Source organism: Centroberyx gerrardi, chromosome 12, assembly GCF_048128805.1.
Source record: "Centroberyx gerrardi isolate f3 chromosome 12, fCenGer3.hap1.cur.20231027, whole genome shotgun sequence".
Lineage (NCBI taxonomy): Eukaryota > Metazoa > Chordata > Actinopteri > Beryciformes > Berycidae > Centroberyx > Centroberyx gerrardi.
In genome coordinates this window covers 8756681-8774360 of record NC_136008.1, presented here as the reverse complement: position 1 = coordinate 8774360, position 17680 = coordinate 8756681, and the positions used below count along the sequence as shown (strand labels likewise).

General features: G+C 42.0%; 1 protein-coding gene across 2 annotated transcripts in view; it reads right to left on the bottom strand.

Moving 5' to 3' along the window:
- Positions 1–6508: 6508 nt before the first annotated feature.
- LOC139932772 (mannosyl-oligosaccharide 1,2-alpha-mannosidase IA) overlaps positions 6509–17680 on the bottom strand; it is a 165558-nt gene continuing 154386 nt past the window's right edge. For both annotated transcript variants that reach the window (XM_071926658.2, XM_071926657.2), the window contains exons 9-12: positions 14907–15126; positions 11231–11403; positions 9680–9795; positions 6509–8418 (exon numbers count right to left, since the gene is read on the bottom strand). In XM_071926658.2, coding sequence (XP_071782759.1) covers positions 8277–8418; positions 9680–9795; positions 11231–11403; positions 14907–15126 — 651 coding nt within the window. In that variant the 3' untranslated portion in view covers positions 6509–8276. The remainder of the gene's footprint in view (positions 8419–9679; positions 9796–11230; positions 11404–14906; positions 15127–17680) is intronic.

Here is a 17680-nt window from a genome sequence, read left to right as displayed (position 1 = left end):
TTTTGGGGAAGTCTTGCTTGAATGGGAGTTTGGTGTTTATGTTCTGATTTATTGCCTGGGTGGACTCTCATAGCTGAGGTGGAATTGTAAAGCTGTATTCATTCTCGTGCTTCAGAGTCTCCCACACACTGCTCTCCATTCCAGTAGCATCCCACATTAGCATATGTTTGTATCTTGTTTCACGTTGCTACGGTGTAATTGCTTCCAGTGTTGCAATGTGTATGTTCAAAATATAAGTAAATTGTAAAAAACTATTCTGTCACCACTCATTATGAGTGAAACCTTAGGCAGCTTCAACTACTTATGCAGTTTGTCCTTGTTTAAATCATTGTATGCCGGCATAATAATAACACCCATGCGTAGACTGAATAAACAACATGAGCACAGCTAAAAAATTCCACTTCATCATTATCATCAAGCTCACCAGTGCACGTTTGAGTAAGCCTGAAAAAACATCATGTATTTTGTATTCCAGACTGCAGTATATTCTGTGTGTTCTTGAGACTGACATCTCATGGGCATCAAAACACATATAATTGAGATGCGGTACAAAACGATGTAGGTTTTTGGACAACAGATTGGATTTGCTTCAAATAAACAAAGGCAAAACTCACATCCCACTGCTTTTAAAACATAATGATTAAAGAAAAACAACGGCAGCTCACCTGCGCTGCAATGCCACTGAAGGTCAATATTCCACAGTGTGAGCTGTAACTGATGATAGTAGCTACAATGAAACTTCAGTGAACTTACAATGAATTTACAATGGAACTTAGGCTGAAACATATTTCACAGTAGTAATGTGCCCACCCCCAACCCAAATAGCACCTCCTTGGATGGAGTATAATGGGAGCATAATGTGTGTGTGTGCGTGTGTGTGTGTGTGTAACCAATATGTACATGCCCAAATGTCCCCTCAGTAATAGAAAATCTAAAATGGTCACTTGTGAGGAGGGTAATTTTTAGGGTTAAGGTTATGTTTAGGATTAATGAATGTAAGGCAATGGGATGCCTCATGAGTATTAAAAGGATGTGTGAGAAAGAGGGAAAGAGAGAGAGGTATATATCTGAATACTTCACCTGCTAAGAGAAAAGTAGGTCTCCTTCTAACAAATCCTGGCGTCTTCAAAGCCGTAAATCTCTTCAGAGAGCAGTAAAGCGATGTGTCACAGACGCTAGGCCGTGTTGACAAATGAATATTTATGACAATGTGCACCGTAACAATTAGCATTAGCTTTCATCAGGATTCTGGGTTAATTTACTCCACTCATGAGGCTACTCAAAGCCTTTGAACATTAAAACAGTTAATTGACGAGGAGGATGGGCCACTACAAAACAATCACAGACTGTAGAGACTGCAAAAACCGCATTGCCAGCTTCCGACGCAGCGCAAACCATCACTATTAAAATAAGCACCACCCTACTTCACATTACTGTTACATCTATTCACACCAGTACCACCACAGTTTTGCGTTTTTCTACTGCAGCTCCACTCATGGCTTGGCAATTTCGCACTTTGGCGGCCTCAAGTGGCAGCAGATGAATTTTTGCAAGTTTGAAGGACTTCATTACCCAGAAATCACGTAATGTGACATCTCAAGAATTACACACTCCTCTGAGCTAAATTTCTTCTTCTTAGTAGCCGGTGAGACCTTTACTTTCCCGACCCATGGCCTGCCAGCTGTGCCCAGACTTCATGCTATTTGTCTCCCTTCTGTTAGACAAAGGCGTCATCTGGCTGCCAATTTCCCAGCTACACACACTCCTTCTGCCCTCCACCTGAAACACCTTTTTGAACTTCACCTCACTGAACCCTGGAGCCCCGACACATTCCACTATCCACCACTTCTTCCTCTTATTATCTCCACATTTGTCTAATAAACTCCCCTCCGAGGCTTGTTCGCACCGTATTTGTTTTGTTGTCTGCCTGCTTTTCCCCAATACCACACAGCAGGTTTAATGATCATTGGTGAGTCCGGTTTTTTCTTTCTCTCCTGTGCACTGCGAAGATTTCCCACCAGAGACCAAACACTTGGAAATTAATTTGGGTCTTGATTAGCGAGGATAGGACGCTTTTCTCCTGTTACAGCCCCAATTTGTGATTTGGACAGATAAGCCAAGTGTATGTTTTTTACATAAAAATCTTGCCTAGTGCAGCTTTAACCCATCATTGCTTGCTGACTGTGCCCTTGATGATAAAAGCCTGGATATAGTGGATATATGGATATACTGTATGTGCTCTGTCTTCCTGTCCGCCCTCCTGCTATTGACCTCTGAGCCGCCTGTGTTATTGTAAGGAGTATTAGCAGCTGATTATGCAGGGGTGTTTCCTTCCGTGCGTTAACAAGGTGTCGGGGCGGCGGAAGAGGCCGGCCCGGCGGACCTGGGAGTGCTGGCAGTGCAGAATAACACTGGATGTTTCTGACAAGCGCATACCGGAGCGCATAACTGATGCGTCTGCTCAAAACACACACACATGCATATACAGAAACATGTTAAGAGAACGTACATAGACACGCACGTATACTCACACACACACACACACTCTAGGACTGACACAAAGTAACACACACAGCAAAACACATACCCTGAATGGACTCTCTCTCTCTCTCGCTCTCTCTCTCTCTCTCATTCACACACACACACACACACACCATTCATAGTAAACTTGTCCACTACCGAGATTCACGACTGGAAAGATATTAGTGTTACAATCAGTCATCTGATTAGGATGTATGTTGGAATATGAATATTAAATGGCGCCATGCCCTGTCTAAATAATATCATTTCACAAAATCTGAATCTAGTTAATCATCACATTAAAGTTTTAATAATCATAAAATTGGATAACGGCAGGGGACAAAGAAAACACGGGTTTCTATATCGCCTGGATTAGTGGAATCCAATCATTAGTCTTTGTACTAATCAAATACAGAGAACGCTATCTTCTCAAACTTCTGTTTCCAAGGCAAAGGCAACAAATTCCTCTATATTATAGCCCCGTCGCTCAATGTAATTCTCTTTCAAATGTATATCTTTTTCAATCATATAAAGGATGTTATGGGAAACGCAGTGTATTATATTGTATCTTCTGTGTTGCTCTTCAGGGTTTCCTCCAACAATTTCTCCGCATCCATGCACGAGCTATTTTAGTTTGTTCCAAAGAAGCCCTTGAGCTGTCATTTTCCTAAAACCCTAAAAAATGGAATTAGAGGATGAGTCACTGAATAGAGATTAATGAAAGGGATCCTATTTGCAATTCATTGTGCAGAACAAATTCATTCGTATAAATGCCTTGTCTCTATGCCCTTGGTCTGCTGCCTACAGTGAGTCCAATTTAGACTTGCAGCGTGCTAACTGGAGACGCCAGCGGATACATCGCAGTGATGGAGGTGGAAAGTTGTCCAGCCATGAACCCTCCTCCTACCTCCTCCTCCAGTGTGAGAGGTGTCACGACACTGTCACCGCCAGGCTTTAGCACTGACATTTACATTTCTGTCATTTTTATTTTTGTCCGTACCTTGCTTGGAGATTTCTGTGTGTCTCTTTATAGAGTTTGAATAACCTGGTTTGCCCCGCTGGCAGCTTTAGAAACTTCACCCTACAGTACTTATAGTAGTAATCGCTGAAGTCCCCCTTCATGCATTTATCCTGCATCCATCCCGTATTAGTACTGCAGATATATCACAGCAATAAAAGCAACAGTTAGTGCAGCAGTAGGTCAGACTGCAGTAAAAACTGGGGCTTCTACAGTGGCTAAAAGTGTGCAAATACCTCCTAATAATGTTTCTTGCCTGGGAGAAAGTAGCATCAGGGATGGAGCTGGTTATGCAGCTTTTTTTGTTTGTTTTATCATTCATTTTTTTTTCCTTTTCATTTTCATTTGAGGACAGTCATGACGCAGTCTCCAACAGATTTAAATGTTGGCCTTAAACTGCAAAGAACTATTAAAACCTGACCTCGACAAGAACATACATTTTTAAAATTTAAGATAGATCCTTGAGTCGCACAAAACTTCTGTCTATCTATACGCCAACTATTTTTCAGTGCACAATGAAAGTCAGGTACATTACCATTAGCTATAGAGAGTAAGGCCAAGAACTGTCCTACAAATCCTTCTATATTGTCTCCCTTCCCTTCCTTTTTACCAGCAACCCTGGGCGAAAATAACTCTGCTTAACAAACCATGAAACTGCACCGACAAGAGCTGAGAGGAAGGAACACAGGAGAGGGGAGGGGGAACAGGAGTTTATTCAGTTTAAAACAAAATCTTAATTTGAAGGGCTTCATTCCAAACTGAGATATATTTAGTACTTGAAAAATGTGACAGCCTTTATATGAAAAGGATTGCTGGCATGAAAAATACAACTCACTATTGATTATTTTTGAAGTTAGTACTAAAGACTTTTCCATATAAAATAGAGAATTTTTGGTAGTTTAGTTCTGTTTGTTTGAGCAATGCACATCAGATAACAGTTTTTCTTCCAAAATGGATGTAGGGCATTTTGGAATGAAACTTTTAATTTCATCCAGAGGTGGGAGTGGGTGGAAGGCTGAGTGTAGGATGGGAGATAAGGAGATGGATTTTAATTACTGAGTCTGTCTCTCCACTTTCCTAGTTATTGGAAGAGACAAAGGGAAGCTGGCTTGTATCTTCATCACCTGCTATGAATCCACTGGCCTGTTTGTGTTGCAGATCTGGGTCAAGTATTTGCAAATAATTATTAGTTCTTGAAGCACCAGATTGACGGAAGGTCTCATTTACCACTTCACGAAAAGCCACATAACGTCATTGGCATTAAGACTTTTATCGAACTCTATCGGCAACCAATGGAACATCGCCGTTGTCTCTGGCACAGCTTACAGTGGCCTGTCATTAACGCAAATAATAGTTACATTTTCACAATGGAGATGAGTAAGCTAGCTAATTAGAGCAGAGATCCAAAAGAAATGTCTAGTGAAGAGGTAATATATCATGATGCAAAGTACTGTAATGATAATGCTGCTTTGTGCTTTTTTCGCCTTGAGAACAAAATGTCTTGTGACTCCGGCTGCTCGCTTGTAGCTCTGTCCTCCATCTTTGAGCAGCTGAAAATGTGAGTCGGTGGGAAGGGGGAATTGGGAAATGCCAAAGGGCGGGTTGTTTTTCTTCAAAACAGAGTACGGGCCAGAAAATGAGTTTTTAAAAGCCAGAAATCTCTACACCTGGCAAAGTAATGGTTGAGTCATTGGCATTGATTAACAACCCTATCAAACCCAAGATATATTATGGTCATTTTGTGCAATGGGACAGTAAAAATCTTAGTTATTGCACCTTTAACCAAGTAGTCTAAACTTTTTGCCATTCATTATATTGCCTATGTGGCAAACCCCATCCATGCGGCACTCCAATTAGAAACAAACAAATGACAGTAATTATTTGCAAGTAATATCTGAACCAGATTTCCGTGACATGCAGGTTATCCTCAGTGGGACGGCTGCACCGGTCAGGATGGTTGGAGAAGGACTGTGGCAGAGAGATAACAGCAGCTGTTCCCCCCCTCGTTACACATCGACAGAAGGTCTCGCCAAGTCAGACACAGTCCCCGACATTTCTGTTTCTGCCGCCCTGCTCGGCTTCCCAGGGACTTTGGAAGCGGCACGGGGAAAAAAAAGAGAGGGGAGGGGATTATCGGCAGTGTTTGTCCTTCACTATCAGTCTCAGGTGCATTCAAATGGACAGTGATCCTCCCATTTGTGTCCCCTGGCCACAGCAGGCGAGCTCACGTGTACAAATTGCGCCCTTCACTTCTCCCTTGCGTTATCTCCCCCTAGCTAAAAGGAAGAATGGCGAGTGCAGGCTGTAGCTTAGATAACATTTACACTCACAATTTAAAATGGCAAACTTGTGCATTAGTCCTCCTTTTAAAGTGTCTGTGAGATTTATGTCATCAGATCCATGACATTTGAGCATCATTTATCGAACCACCATTAAATGTCAATCACGTCAATCATACATGGTGATTCCGTTTCAAAGCCAATATAAAATCACGACAAGCCAGCATGCCCAAATTAGATTCTGATGACAGCAGGTAGAGCTAAATCATGTGGGGAGAATGATATTAAATCTTGCTCCGTTGGCCTTACACCATGAGAGGAGTGTGACAGCTAAACCCCATCAGTCATTTTCTGGTCCTGATTGCTGGAACTTTCCCCAACCCCGAGACGTCCCCCATCAATTAAATCTGTAATGAACTTCCTGGATGCAAACACTGAAACAAATATCATCAGCAAGACAGTCAGGTTCCTCTTCCTTTTGGAAGTCACTGCAGGATGTTCCCATCAAACACAGCCACCTGCTGTAGCCTACCAATCAGTTACTCAAACCCCTCCACCCTCTCTCTTCTTATCGTAAAGCAAATGCCACAGCAAGCAGGGCATTAGTCTTTTTGTCTCTGGAAACAAATCAACGAAGGCCATAAAAACGACAGAACAACTGCGGTTGTTTTAAATGTACAAAGTTGCACAGGTCTTTTTTTTTTATCAGTATTTGAAAATATTCAACAATGAAAGATAAGTCAAATCAAACAGTAAGAATAAGTAATAACAATAATTAATATCTGCAATAACTAGACTTAAAATCAGAACTTTTTCTTCTTTTACTGAAACACCTGAGGGAAGCAAATAAAAAGAGAACCCAGAAAAAAATAACCACTGAAGTAAAAAAAAAACAAACAAACGAAAAAACGAAAGAAAAAAAGAATAGAAAGATCACAAAAGAAAGTCAAGACAAGCTCACACAGGGGTTCACTCACATCATCCGTATGTACAGCACATTCTCTCCACAACTGTGTCGGACAGCAGTGATGATAAGAATAATGATGAACATGAAAACGCCAATTTCCCCAGTCTGGTCTCACGGTCATAGACTTCAGCATCATTTGGCTGTATTGGCAGCCGTATAGACACACATGAATAAAAAAAAAAAAGGGCAAACCAGAAAAAACAACAGCACAGTAGCAGGGTACAAAGTGCACCACTTTGATTTCGACCTGCCTGTAGAGTCCCTTCCTAACATGTATTTCTGTGATGAACCAATTTAAACAATCTATTTAGTATTTTTGTTAGCCTGTCTTGATATTAACCATGTTGACTTTTATATATTTGACTGTTTCCACTGTAAACGACTGCAAAATGGTGAGAATCAATAACACTGTAATGCTAACAGATATAAAGAGAGGCTGGTAGCTTCACTAGTGAGTTAGCTGGACCGCATAAATACTCCGATGGTTTATCAGTCGGAGCTGGAGAGTGAAAGGTGCTTTTTATTTTTGCATTGTTGTCGGTGCTCGTGTTACAGTCGCAGACCTGACACCACTCTATTTGTAATTATGATTTAAAAAGGCGGAGAGGCTTGAGAAAGAGTCGCCCTGTTTTAGCACGTTTTAGCACAAGCATACAGTTGAAACAAACCCCAAAACAAATTTTTAAAAATGGTCCCTGGATGCATAAGACACTGCCTCTGTCAAACCTTGACGGGTTTCCTGCCACCTCCGAACTTTAAAAAAATTCATTCAAGCTTGTTTCAATAAGAAACATGACATCAACATTAGTTTGGAGGTGGATTTGAGAATCACATTTCACATTTGTCTGTACATTTATTAATATTCATTACCTTCAATCCTTTTACGTTAAGTCTGCAATTTTACTATCTGTCAAATCTCACCAAAATACACGTCACTGGAAAAGGGGAAAATAGAAACTCAAAGAAAACTTTGGTCAAAGAGTATACTCACAAAGGAAAAATGCAATGACAAGATCAAAGGAAATCATTCATCACTCAAGGGTAGTGAAACAACAAAATCAAAAAGCAAAACTCAAGTGGTTTTCTACATCTCTCTCTCTCTCTCTAACAGTATGGCCCATAGTTCAACCCTCCTCCCATACATTTGGGTCTGCAAGTTATACTGGTTTCCTCACAGAGGAAAGAAGGAAAGAAAAAAGGTGCTCTTTTCATGAAAGTCATGTTTGTCTTGATTGTCCACAAAAAAGTAGTGCCAGTAGGAAGTAGTCCCGGCGCAAGGATATACAATCACAGCGTAAAACGACAAGATCCTTTACTGGAAAGGAATTGAGAGTCCATGACAGGCTCTGAAAAGGACTTTGAACCTGCGTTGTGTTTGTGTGTTTGCAATATTTGTGTGACTGTGTGTGTGTGTGTGTGTGTGTGTGTGTGTGTGTGCACGTGTCAGTGTATCTGTAACTGTCTTAAGCGTTGGGTGGTGAGGTGTTCAGTCTTATTCAGAGACCGTCTTGTCCTGTGTTCCTCCGTCCTGCAGACAGCTCTTGCGGACGACAGGCAGCGGATGGGCTTCTGTGTTGAAGACCCAGTCCTCCAATGGCAGAAGGTCATCGTCAGAGAAGAGCAGGTACAGATACCTGGGTAAGCAGTCGGGGAAAACAAATTACTGCCACACTCAAATCCCATTCTGACCATCACTTATCACACAAAATGGCAAAATATGACAGAATCTGTGGTGTTTTGGGTGCATTTTTGTGGTCTTTTTCCTGTCTCTAAGCATTGTACTGATGTATTGCGAAGACAGTTGACAAACCAATGATATTCCATACAATGTCAGAGATGTTTTAGAAAAAGCAAGCTAAAGAATGTGCTTTTTTCAACAGCACCTTTCTGGCAAATCATGGAGAGAAAGGTGTTCTGTAAAAAGTATTGATCCCTTTAAAAGGTCCTTCTATTTTTAACAAGTACAGATGCTGTCCACTCAGCATCAACTGTTGCCGTAGTTTAAGTTACTACAGTCCTGGAATAATCAGTACAATCACATCATTGATCCAATGTATTGTCAAGAAGAATAAATCCACTCTACTCTATTGCTACCTGCTAGGTTAGCTGTCTGTCAGTATCATAACATGGTAGCCTGTTTGCCAAAATGTTTCGTTAGCATCGGTCAAACTTAATAAATGCCACACCTGTTCCACAAAACTGCTTTGCTAGTTAACTGAGATATTTGCTTTGTATAGATTAGCAGCTGCAAAGCTTACACACATTAGGTAGACTGGGTAACACCGGGTGAGCAAGCATCACTCAATATGAGGTGAGAGAGCGGCGTTTGGTGTTAGGAGTTAAGTGTCTGATGACTGACTGAGTGACCTGAACGTGGCTCCTGAAGCCCGTGTCTTGCGCCGGGGGGAAAGCAAATAGACTCTTTGCGATCTGTTAGGTCTGATGCAACACGGCCGACAGAATGGCTCATGCTGCTGATTGATCCAAGAATGAGGCTTGAGGGGGGACAAGGCCGAGCCTTTCAACTGAACACCATCTAGGCGCCATCTCCACCTTTCATCCACAAGTGAAAGGGAAAATCTCTTTCAAAGTGTGAGTGGAATCACCTAAGATGGTTTCTGAACACTATGGCAAAGACACTGTGCTTAAGTGCCTCTTAGCACCAATACTGAGTAACTACACTCACACTATGAGTGCATTCCATTGACTAAGTAGGTGACAGTATAGAGATGGATTCCCACTGTGCAAATACTCCACTCTCTTCTCATATATGTCCTATATTGCTTTCTATTTCTATTCTACCTGGAACTCTCAGATGGTCTAGCCGCCCAGATTGTGAAATGTCATTTGCCATTCTCTTACCAGGGGGAGATGTTGACAGGATATAGGACTTACTTGAGTGTCTCTGAGAGGAAGAAGCTCTGCTGCATGTTATCGTGGCCGACTGCTGTGGCGTAGACGTCACGGATCCCGGAGAAGCCAGAGTCCACTCTGCAGTGCTGCTCCAGGGCCTGGAGGAGGCAGAGAGGGGATGCGGAAGGCGGGTTTAAATGTGCACACGTATTTTTGACTAAAGAGGACCACTTCTACAGCGTGCCAGCGTGATTGTACAAATTTCCTGTAAGGACAAAGGTAAGAATAATTCATCATTCATTGATTCTACATGCTGCACCTTTGACGTCACGGGGCATGCTAGCAAAAGACCACCGGATAGTCCTCTGAAATAATGACAGTGATAAGAGAAAACCTTTTATTCAGCAGACCTGTGTCCATGTTCACCTAAGGAAATGAAGCTACTCTTCTTGATGGAAAATGTCACGCCGCTCAGCTGGCTACGCAGCAGAAGCCTGAGCGATGCTAAATCTGACAAGGGCTAATGGAGAGTGGCTGAGCTAGCCAAGCGGATTAGCACATTATTACCCTTGTTACAAAGGGCTGGTTTATATGTGCTAATTAACAAAGACCCCGATGTGTTAATACTTGATGTGCATGAAGAGAAGCGTTGTGCACTGCTTTCAACCTTTGTGCCCGATAATTAAAGGCCCGTCAAACTCGTCAGCCTGATCTCTCCACTTCTGTGCGCACTAAATTAATGCTAAATCTATCATGCCAGCCCTCTCCAGTTTACTAGAGTTAATGTGCTGACTATTGCCACATTAATAGTAGTGCTCCCTACACAACCTTCACCTCTTGCTAGTGGAATTGCTTGATCTACAAGCTAATGTATGGTGCCACACGATATCAAGAAAGCCTGTGGAGGGTAATTGCGGGTGTTTAAAGGGCTTGACATACTAGGCTGGCACACTTTATAGAATCAAAGAGTGTAAGCCACTCCTTAAAGAATACTACGGGGTACAAATGAACACAATTCTTAAAAGCGCACTAGGTTTTCTCTACACAGGGTTTTCTCTCCTTACCACAATCTTCCAGAGGTGGGAAGTAACTAAGTACATTTACTCAAGTAGTAAGTACAATTTTGAGGTACTGTCACTTAACTTGAGTATTTCCATTTTGTGAGACTGTATACTTTTAACTCCACTGCATTTCAGAGGGAAATATTGCACTTTACTCAATAACATTTATCTGATGGTTAGAGTTACTAGTTTTACATGCAAAACATACAATAAGCTCATAAAATATGTTGCATTGTTAAACGACCCAACAGTATATGGAGTAGTTAGACCTACAACATTAAAATACTTCTTACAGGTTAATGCATCAATAATTAAGGGACTGTTCTTCAGAATGAGTACTTTTACTTTTGATACTTAAGTACATTTTACTGCTATATACTTTTACTTAAATAAACTTTCAAATGCAGAACTTTTACTTTTAATGAAGTATTTTTCCATTATGGTATTGCTACTTTTCCTTAAGTAAAGGATGTAACAGCATGTAAATAATTTGAGTCTGAGTAAATGTAAACGCTCTGTGGTTGTATCTCACCTCGACAGCCTCCCAGCCCCACTCCCGGTACTTGGGGTCATGGGTCAGTCGCCACATGTACATGTAGCTCTCGATGACCTCCGGCCGCAGGATGTAATACCTGTCGCTCAGCCTGGTCGCCGTGGCTTCAGCTCCGCCGTCAAATCGGAACGCCTCGGGCCCCAGTTTCGTGGCTGAGGGAGCGAGAGATACAGAAAGACAAGAGGAGCTAAGCGTGAGACGAAATCCTGACAAAATCATATGGAGAGTGAGGACATTGATCTTTATTTCAGGCAACAGAGGTAAACGTTTATTCAACAGATCCGCCGTGTTTCACTAAATCAAAAATCCTTTAAAGCAAACTGAATATTCCTTCGTGATTGATGTTAACAAATACAAAATCACTGGTACACAGAAGCCATTCAAACAAGGTGCACTAAAAGGGCTTGAGGCATGAGTTAAACAATTAAGAGTTCCCCTGCTATCCAGATGGTCCATGGGCTTCTCTTTTCCTCTCCTTATCCTCCTCTCTCCATTATACTTCTACCACAATTAAAGAGTGTAGCTTGCCAAAGAGATTCTATTCACGATACAACAGCACAAAGGAATCTATTCTCGGGCTTTATAAGCTGAGGTCAGGGCGGGAGCATTGGCATAGCAACATCTCAAATGTATAAACGCACATAGAATGGGAGTTGTATTATGGCATGGAACACGATGCTGAAATTGTGCTTCTGCCCGCTGCGCTCTATTTGCTGAGATATTTTCTTGGGCTTATCGTCTGTGATTTTAGACAACCATTGTGTGGCCCCTTTAGAAAATTGGACCGTGGTTGGAGGCAGCGGGGTCTTTGTGGTCACTGAGGGGAGATTGGACTGTGAGTGGCTGTATCCGGCTGGGCCGGAGAATCATCTTGAAATAAAAAAGTAACTGTCAGAGACAGCAGGGCCCACGGGTCAGCTGGCTCATTATAGTGTGCGTGTGTGTGTGTGTGCGAGAGAGAGAGAGAGAGAGAGAGGGAGAGCATGCGTGAGTGTGAGCAAGACAGAGAGAAAAATGAAGGTAATAAACAATTCACTGTTACACATGTATCCACATATAGACACATGTCTTTGTAAATGCGGGTAATGACCGGGAGGAAAATGAGAGAAAATAGAAGACCATCCGCTAGAGAGGTAGGTGGGTGGATACATGGATATGTAGAAGATAGGGAGGTAGGTAAGGTAGGTAGGCAGGAGGGAGGTAGGTAGGTAGGTAGGTAGAAGGTAAGTAGGTAGGTAGGTAGGAGGGAGGTAGGTAAGTTGAAAGGAGGTAGGTAGATAGGTAGGTACTGTAGGTAAGCATGTACTGTAGGTAGGTAGGTATGTAGAGGGAAATAGGTGAGTTGATGTCTTCCAATAAAGTTCACATTGATTAAACAGATTTAGAAGGGATATCTAGCTACCTCTGGATTGTTTCCACATTCTGTCTCCTGCTTCCCGTCAACCTGTTTTGAACCAGGTAATTCTCCCTCAGGCCTGTTGATGCTTGTGATTGGAATGCTAACGCTAATTCTAACAATGAATCACAGATAACTTTGGCACAGACAACACAATCCATTCCTCCACAAGTTAATCAGGTGGATGGCAGGCAAATAGGGTCAAATACAATTTGCAAATCATTCTCAGTGTTTGTTTTAACCTCCTTGGGGCACCGGATAGATGCTGTTTACTGCATCGGGGTATTCAAAATACTGTTGTATAAGTTACCAGTCAAGGAAAAGTACACTAAATTAATTTTCAAGTTATTAAAACTTCTGGCTCTCAACTATTTTGAGAACACTATTTGAGGTCTGGCGGAGAGATGTGGCCATGACCAGTGGATCCCAATTTAGATCTCAGTTTGATTTGCTATATATATATTTTTTATTTTTTTTATTTTTCAAGTAGTCAAAGAATCAATCTGGTAGCAGAGGAACCAGAGTGGTGGTGGAAGAGATGACATTTCAGTCCTCGCTATCATATCTTTTCCACTACCTGCACTTACTTATACAATTTTTATAACTTTCGCTTTTTTTTTTTTCAGGCCGAGAAAGAGTTTATTATAGATCTGGCCGATCTCATTCAAGCTTCTGTAAATCAACTCCATACACCTTCAGTACAGCAGAAATGTACACACACACACACACACACACACACACACACACAAACTATTTCAAGTCACACACCACAACCAATAACCTCTTCCTATTCCTGCTGCTTCCCATGTGATCCGCATCTGAGCATCAGCCTGTTGCAGTGAAGATGGCAGTGATCCAGAGGAGCGGCAGAAGGAGAGTCTTTATGGTATCAGTATTTAAGACGCAGCTAAATGGCAGCCACTCTACGCACATGCAAAAGCAAATCTCTCTCTCTCTCTCTCCTCCACAGGCAGCTAATCCAAGAGCTGCTAAGCGCCATCCAGTCCCTTTAATGAGTGAAGAGAAACCTGGTGGACGACAATGAAAGAGAGAGCTCAAGAAGCCTTTCGGGCTGGCAGATCAAAAGTATTTTCTAAGCGTATCAAGGAACCTGTTACGTGTTGAGTCACATTAGCTTACTGGAGATACGAGGGTGAACGAACAAACGCTTGAGGATGAATCTGTACAGTCTACCTGACGGCGGAGGGGGAAAAAACAAAAACGTGTTTGAAATTAGCTGGGAAGATTATTGTCAGGGCCAGAGACAGGTGCCAGGGAGGGGGAAAGAGATCAAACATGGGTTTTCCCAAAAATGTGGGCATGTCTTGTCACTTGCAACTGTCTCCCCTGTTCCGCTATCTCTTTTCTCCGTCTCCCTCTCTCTTTCTTGTAGTTTTCCCCTGAGTATATCCCCAGTCCGCAAATAGAACCGTATCAAAACTCTTTCATCTACTTCCTTCTCAGGTTGGGGCTGCAACTAATTTGCCTGTGGTCTCAACTAGTCTCTGCCACAATGTTTACTCTTTCTCACTCTTTCTGTCCCATTTCCTCTCCCTGCCCCTCCCCTTCTCGCTCTTCGATTTGAATTACAACAGAGTGCGATTATCAATATCAAACAAACTGGGAGGAATGGCACAAGCACCCCCATGTCTGCCGCTGCTGCCTACAGCTGTGAGATGTTAGAGAATAATTGAGAACTCTAATTCCACACCAGAGACGCATCGGATTTTGCTGCTCCCCATTAGGTCTGTCATCTCTCTGTCGAGGTGTAGCCACCAGGAACCATTCTCCGCTTGATTCAGGGCGAAATTAAAATGCCTGAGGCCTTTTTAATTTACAATATAGCTCTCCCAGACTCTATTTTCTTACTTTGTACGCCATCAAATTCTCTCTTAACGAGACAGCCCCAGTCTAGTATAACAGTGATGAACCATAAAATTTCACTGTCTTTTTTATAATGGCCAGCATGCAGCAAGTTGAAAATGCAATATCGCTTTGATCTGAAAAGTGGAAATATGAACAGCACATGGGAATGAATTATGAATGCCTTTTCTTGGTTGATAGCGTCCTAAAGTGTAAGGAGATATAAGGAAGATTACTTGTGAAATGCCTTTTATCTAAGCACAATCAATCAAATACTTCATACTCTACCGGATCCCTTGCGATTCTGCTGAAACTAATTATTGTGCAGCCTTTCACAGTAAAGAATCTGTGCATGCTAAATATCTGCCTCCAGCTCCTCCTGACTCTCACACTCACCGGAGCGAGTGTAGCTCTCGTGGCACGTGTGTGTGATCTCGGCAGCCAGGTCCAGGTAGTGCTGCCTCTTCTCTGGCGCTCCATCGTCAGCCCCGATGCCAACCATGCCTCCAGAGAAGCAGGCCAGGTGGCCCATCTTGTGATCCAGGATCCCCCCCCTCCACTCGGCCATGTAGGTGAGGCCACCGGGTGACTTCTGCACCAGGTTGGCCTCAATCGCCTGCAGGGGACATGGCACACACACGGTGAAAAATATTTAAAGGTGCTATGTATAGCATTTTTAAACATCATTGTCAAATTAATTGTGATACCTTGGTATAATTACCATAAACAAATGAGACCATGGTCGATACGATTGGTAGCCTCAATCTTACACCAGTGGTATTGTTAGTGCTAATGTTTCCCACAATTACAGCGACATTAGGCAACTTTGCACATTGGCAGCTCCGAATGGCAGCAGGAGGTACCTAAATTTGAAATTTAATAGGCTAGCCAGAAATCATGTATGGCACACAGCACCAAAAGGACGAGAGAGGCACAAGATCCAACACTGGTGAATCAAGCTTTCTCTGGATGGAGCGCTCGCTCACTGCTGTTTAGGAGAGTTTTGTATTTCAAGTTTTAATTTGTCAATTAGTGTCTATTCTCAGCACCAGAATTTCTCTGTTGCATTCCCACTTTGCGATTTGGGATGATAAGACAGGTGTATTTTTACGCCCTCTTTTGTGCCATAAAGCAATCCAGCAGATTTGTCAGGAAATCTGACCCAATAACATACAATGTAAAATGCAGTGTTGGTTTGTTATCTCTTGGTTTGTTATCTCAAAATAAATGTTGTAATGATTTATTGATGTTAAAATGCTACAAGTAGCATCTTTAATAATAATAATAATAATTTTATTTATATAGGACTTATCAAAGCTGTACCCAGTCAGCTGAGGTCAACAGTTAATTAAGTAACCCAACTGTGACAGAATTGAATTTTATTCAAGTTCAGTGTACTGTGTGCTCTAATTTCCACTTAAAGCCTGGGGAAACCGCCGTCGCTCACCATGCACTAAATCCATTTAAAATATTCTAAACTATCATGGCAGTGTAAGAATAATCACTCACTGTAACTTTTCAAATCACATGAGATCTGAGTGTGATAAGGGAAGAATAAATTATAGTTTGAGCATACATTCATTCAGACAGACAGAAAAAGAAGTTGAAAAACACAAACCCCAACTCCAACAGTTTTCTAGGGGCGTCTTTACACCATGTGCTCTATAAAAGTATGTATGTAGCCGATCTCCATGCACACAGGGAACGAGTCCAATATCGCTGCTTCGCTATATGCGTCTGCATTTATGTATGAATGAAATTATCTATGTATAGTGTAACACATGGTCTGCTATGAGCTGAATTGAGATTCCACTCTACATCCTGGGAAAGAAAAGTCCAGTACAAATCCTTTGGAGACAAATGATCAGAAAGAGAAATGGAAGGACTGCAGAAAAGGAAAGCGGGAGGCTTTTTTTTTCTTCAAAGAAATATGCATATTGATGTTTTGTGCACTTTTACTTCCTTCTCAGTGTTTTGCTTTACGTTTTGAGTGTTTACCCATTTCTCACTTTAAAAGCGAGTATAGAGAGGGACATCTCTCGAGATCAATTCTGAATGACTCATTCTCTCTCATTCTCTCTCTCTCTCTTTTACACACTCTCCCTTTCTCATCTCCCTCTTCTTTATTCTGTTTGGCTTGCTCATTTTTGCATTTGAATAGAGGTTTATGATTGTCAGCAGCAACACCCCAGAAAATGCTGATGATTAAAAGTAAAAAGCTCCTCTTGCATCTCATGTCCGATCATTCATTCATTTTTTTTTCTGCTTTTTAACAGCTCTTTCAGGTCCAGCGTACAAAAAAAAATAAATGATGAAATTAAGCCCACCTCTCACAGAAGATTGTACCTCAGATTTCATGCTCGCAACTGAAACAGGAGCTGTGCCCTTGAGCAAGACACTTAACCTCCAAGTAATCTATATAATATGAATTGCTTATGAATGTGATATTCCACGAACACGTTCCTTGAGGACTGAAACTGATGAATTTCCCCCCTAATTAGCCGTTGTTTGCTGTAATCATGGCGTGGAATAATTGGAAAATGTTCTCCCATTCAACACGGTGTTTTAATTAGTAATCTACTTTAATTTGAATACCAAAGCTAATGAATTGTACAATGCCTACACCTGAGATCCCTGTGCAAACATGTATAAGTTAATCTGGCACCATAGGGGGTCCTTGGCCATTATCACTGAAATACCAAGTCGCAGGGGAAAGGGAGTGTCTGTAATTAGTAGTTTCCCTCTGGCTTGACCCTGTGATGAAGACGGAGGAAATCTCGACAAGGCCGTCTAACGCTATTGTCTGTGGTATTTTAATCATTAGCTGAGGGAATATGCTTTACTCCGTGTCATGATAAATTCCGGTCAAGGGGAAAACAGACATCTTATTTTTATGTATGTGTATACTGTATGTGTGTGCATGCACAGGTGTAATGGAGTGGTAGTAATGGATTTGCGTGGACATGCTCACATTTTACATTATATGAGTACATGCACAAGTCAGCTGCCATCTAATCACAGCGCTAATAACATTATGCGGTACCAGGAACCTCTCCGGCTTGATAAAATCCTCTCCCCCCAGTGCCCATTCCCACTGGGCCCCCCCCCAGTGCCCATTCCCACTGGGCCCCCCCCCCCCCCCTGTCAAAAATGTATGTACTCTACAGCAG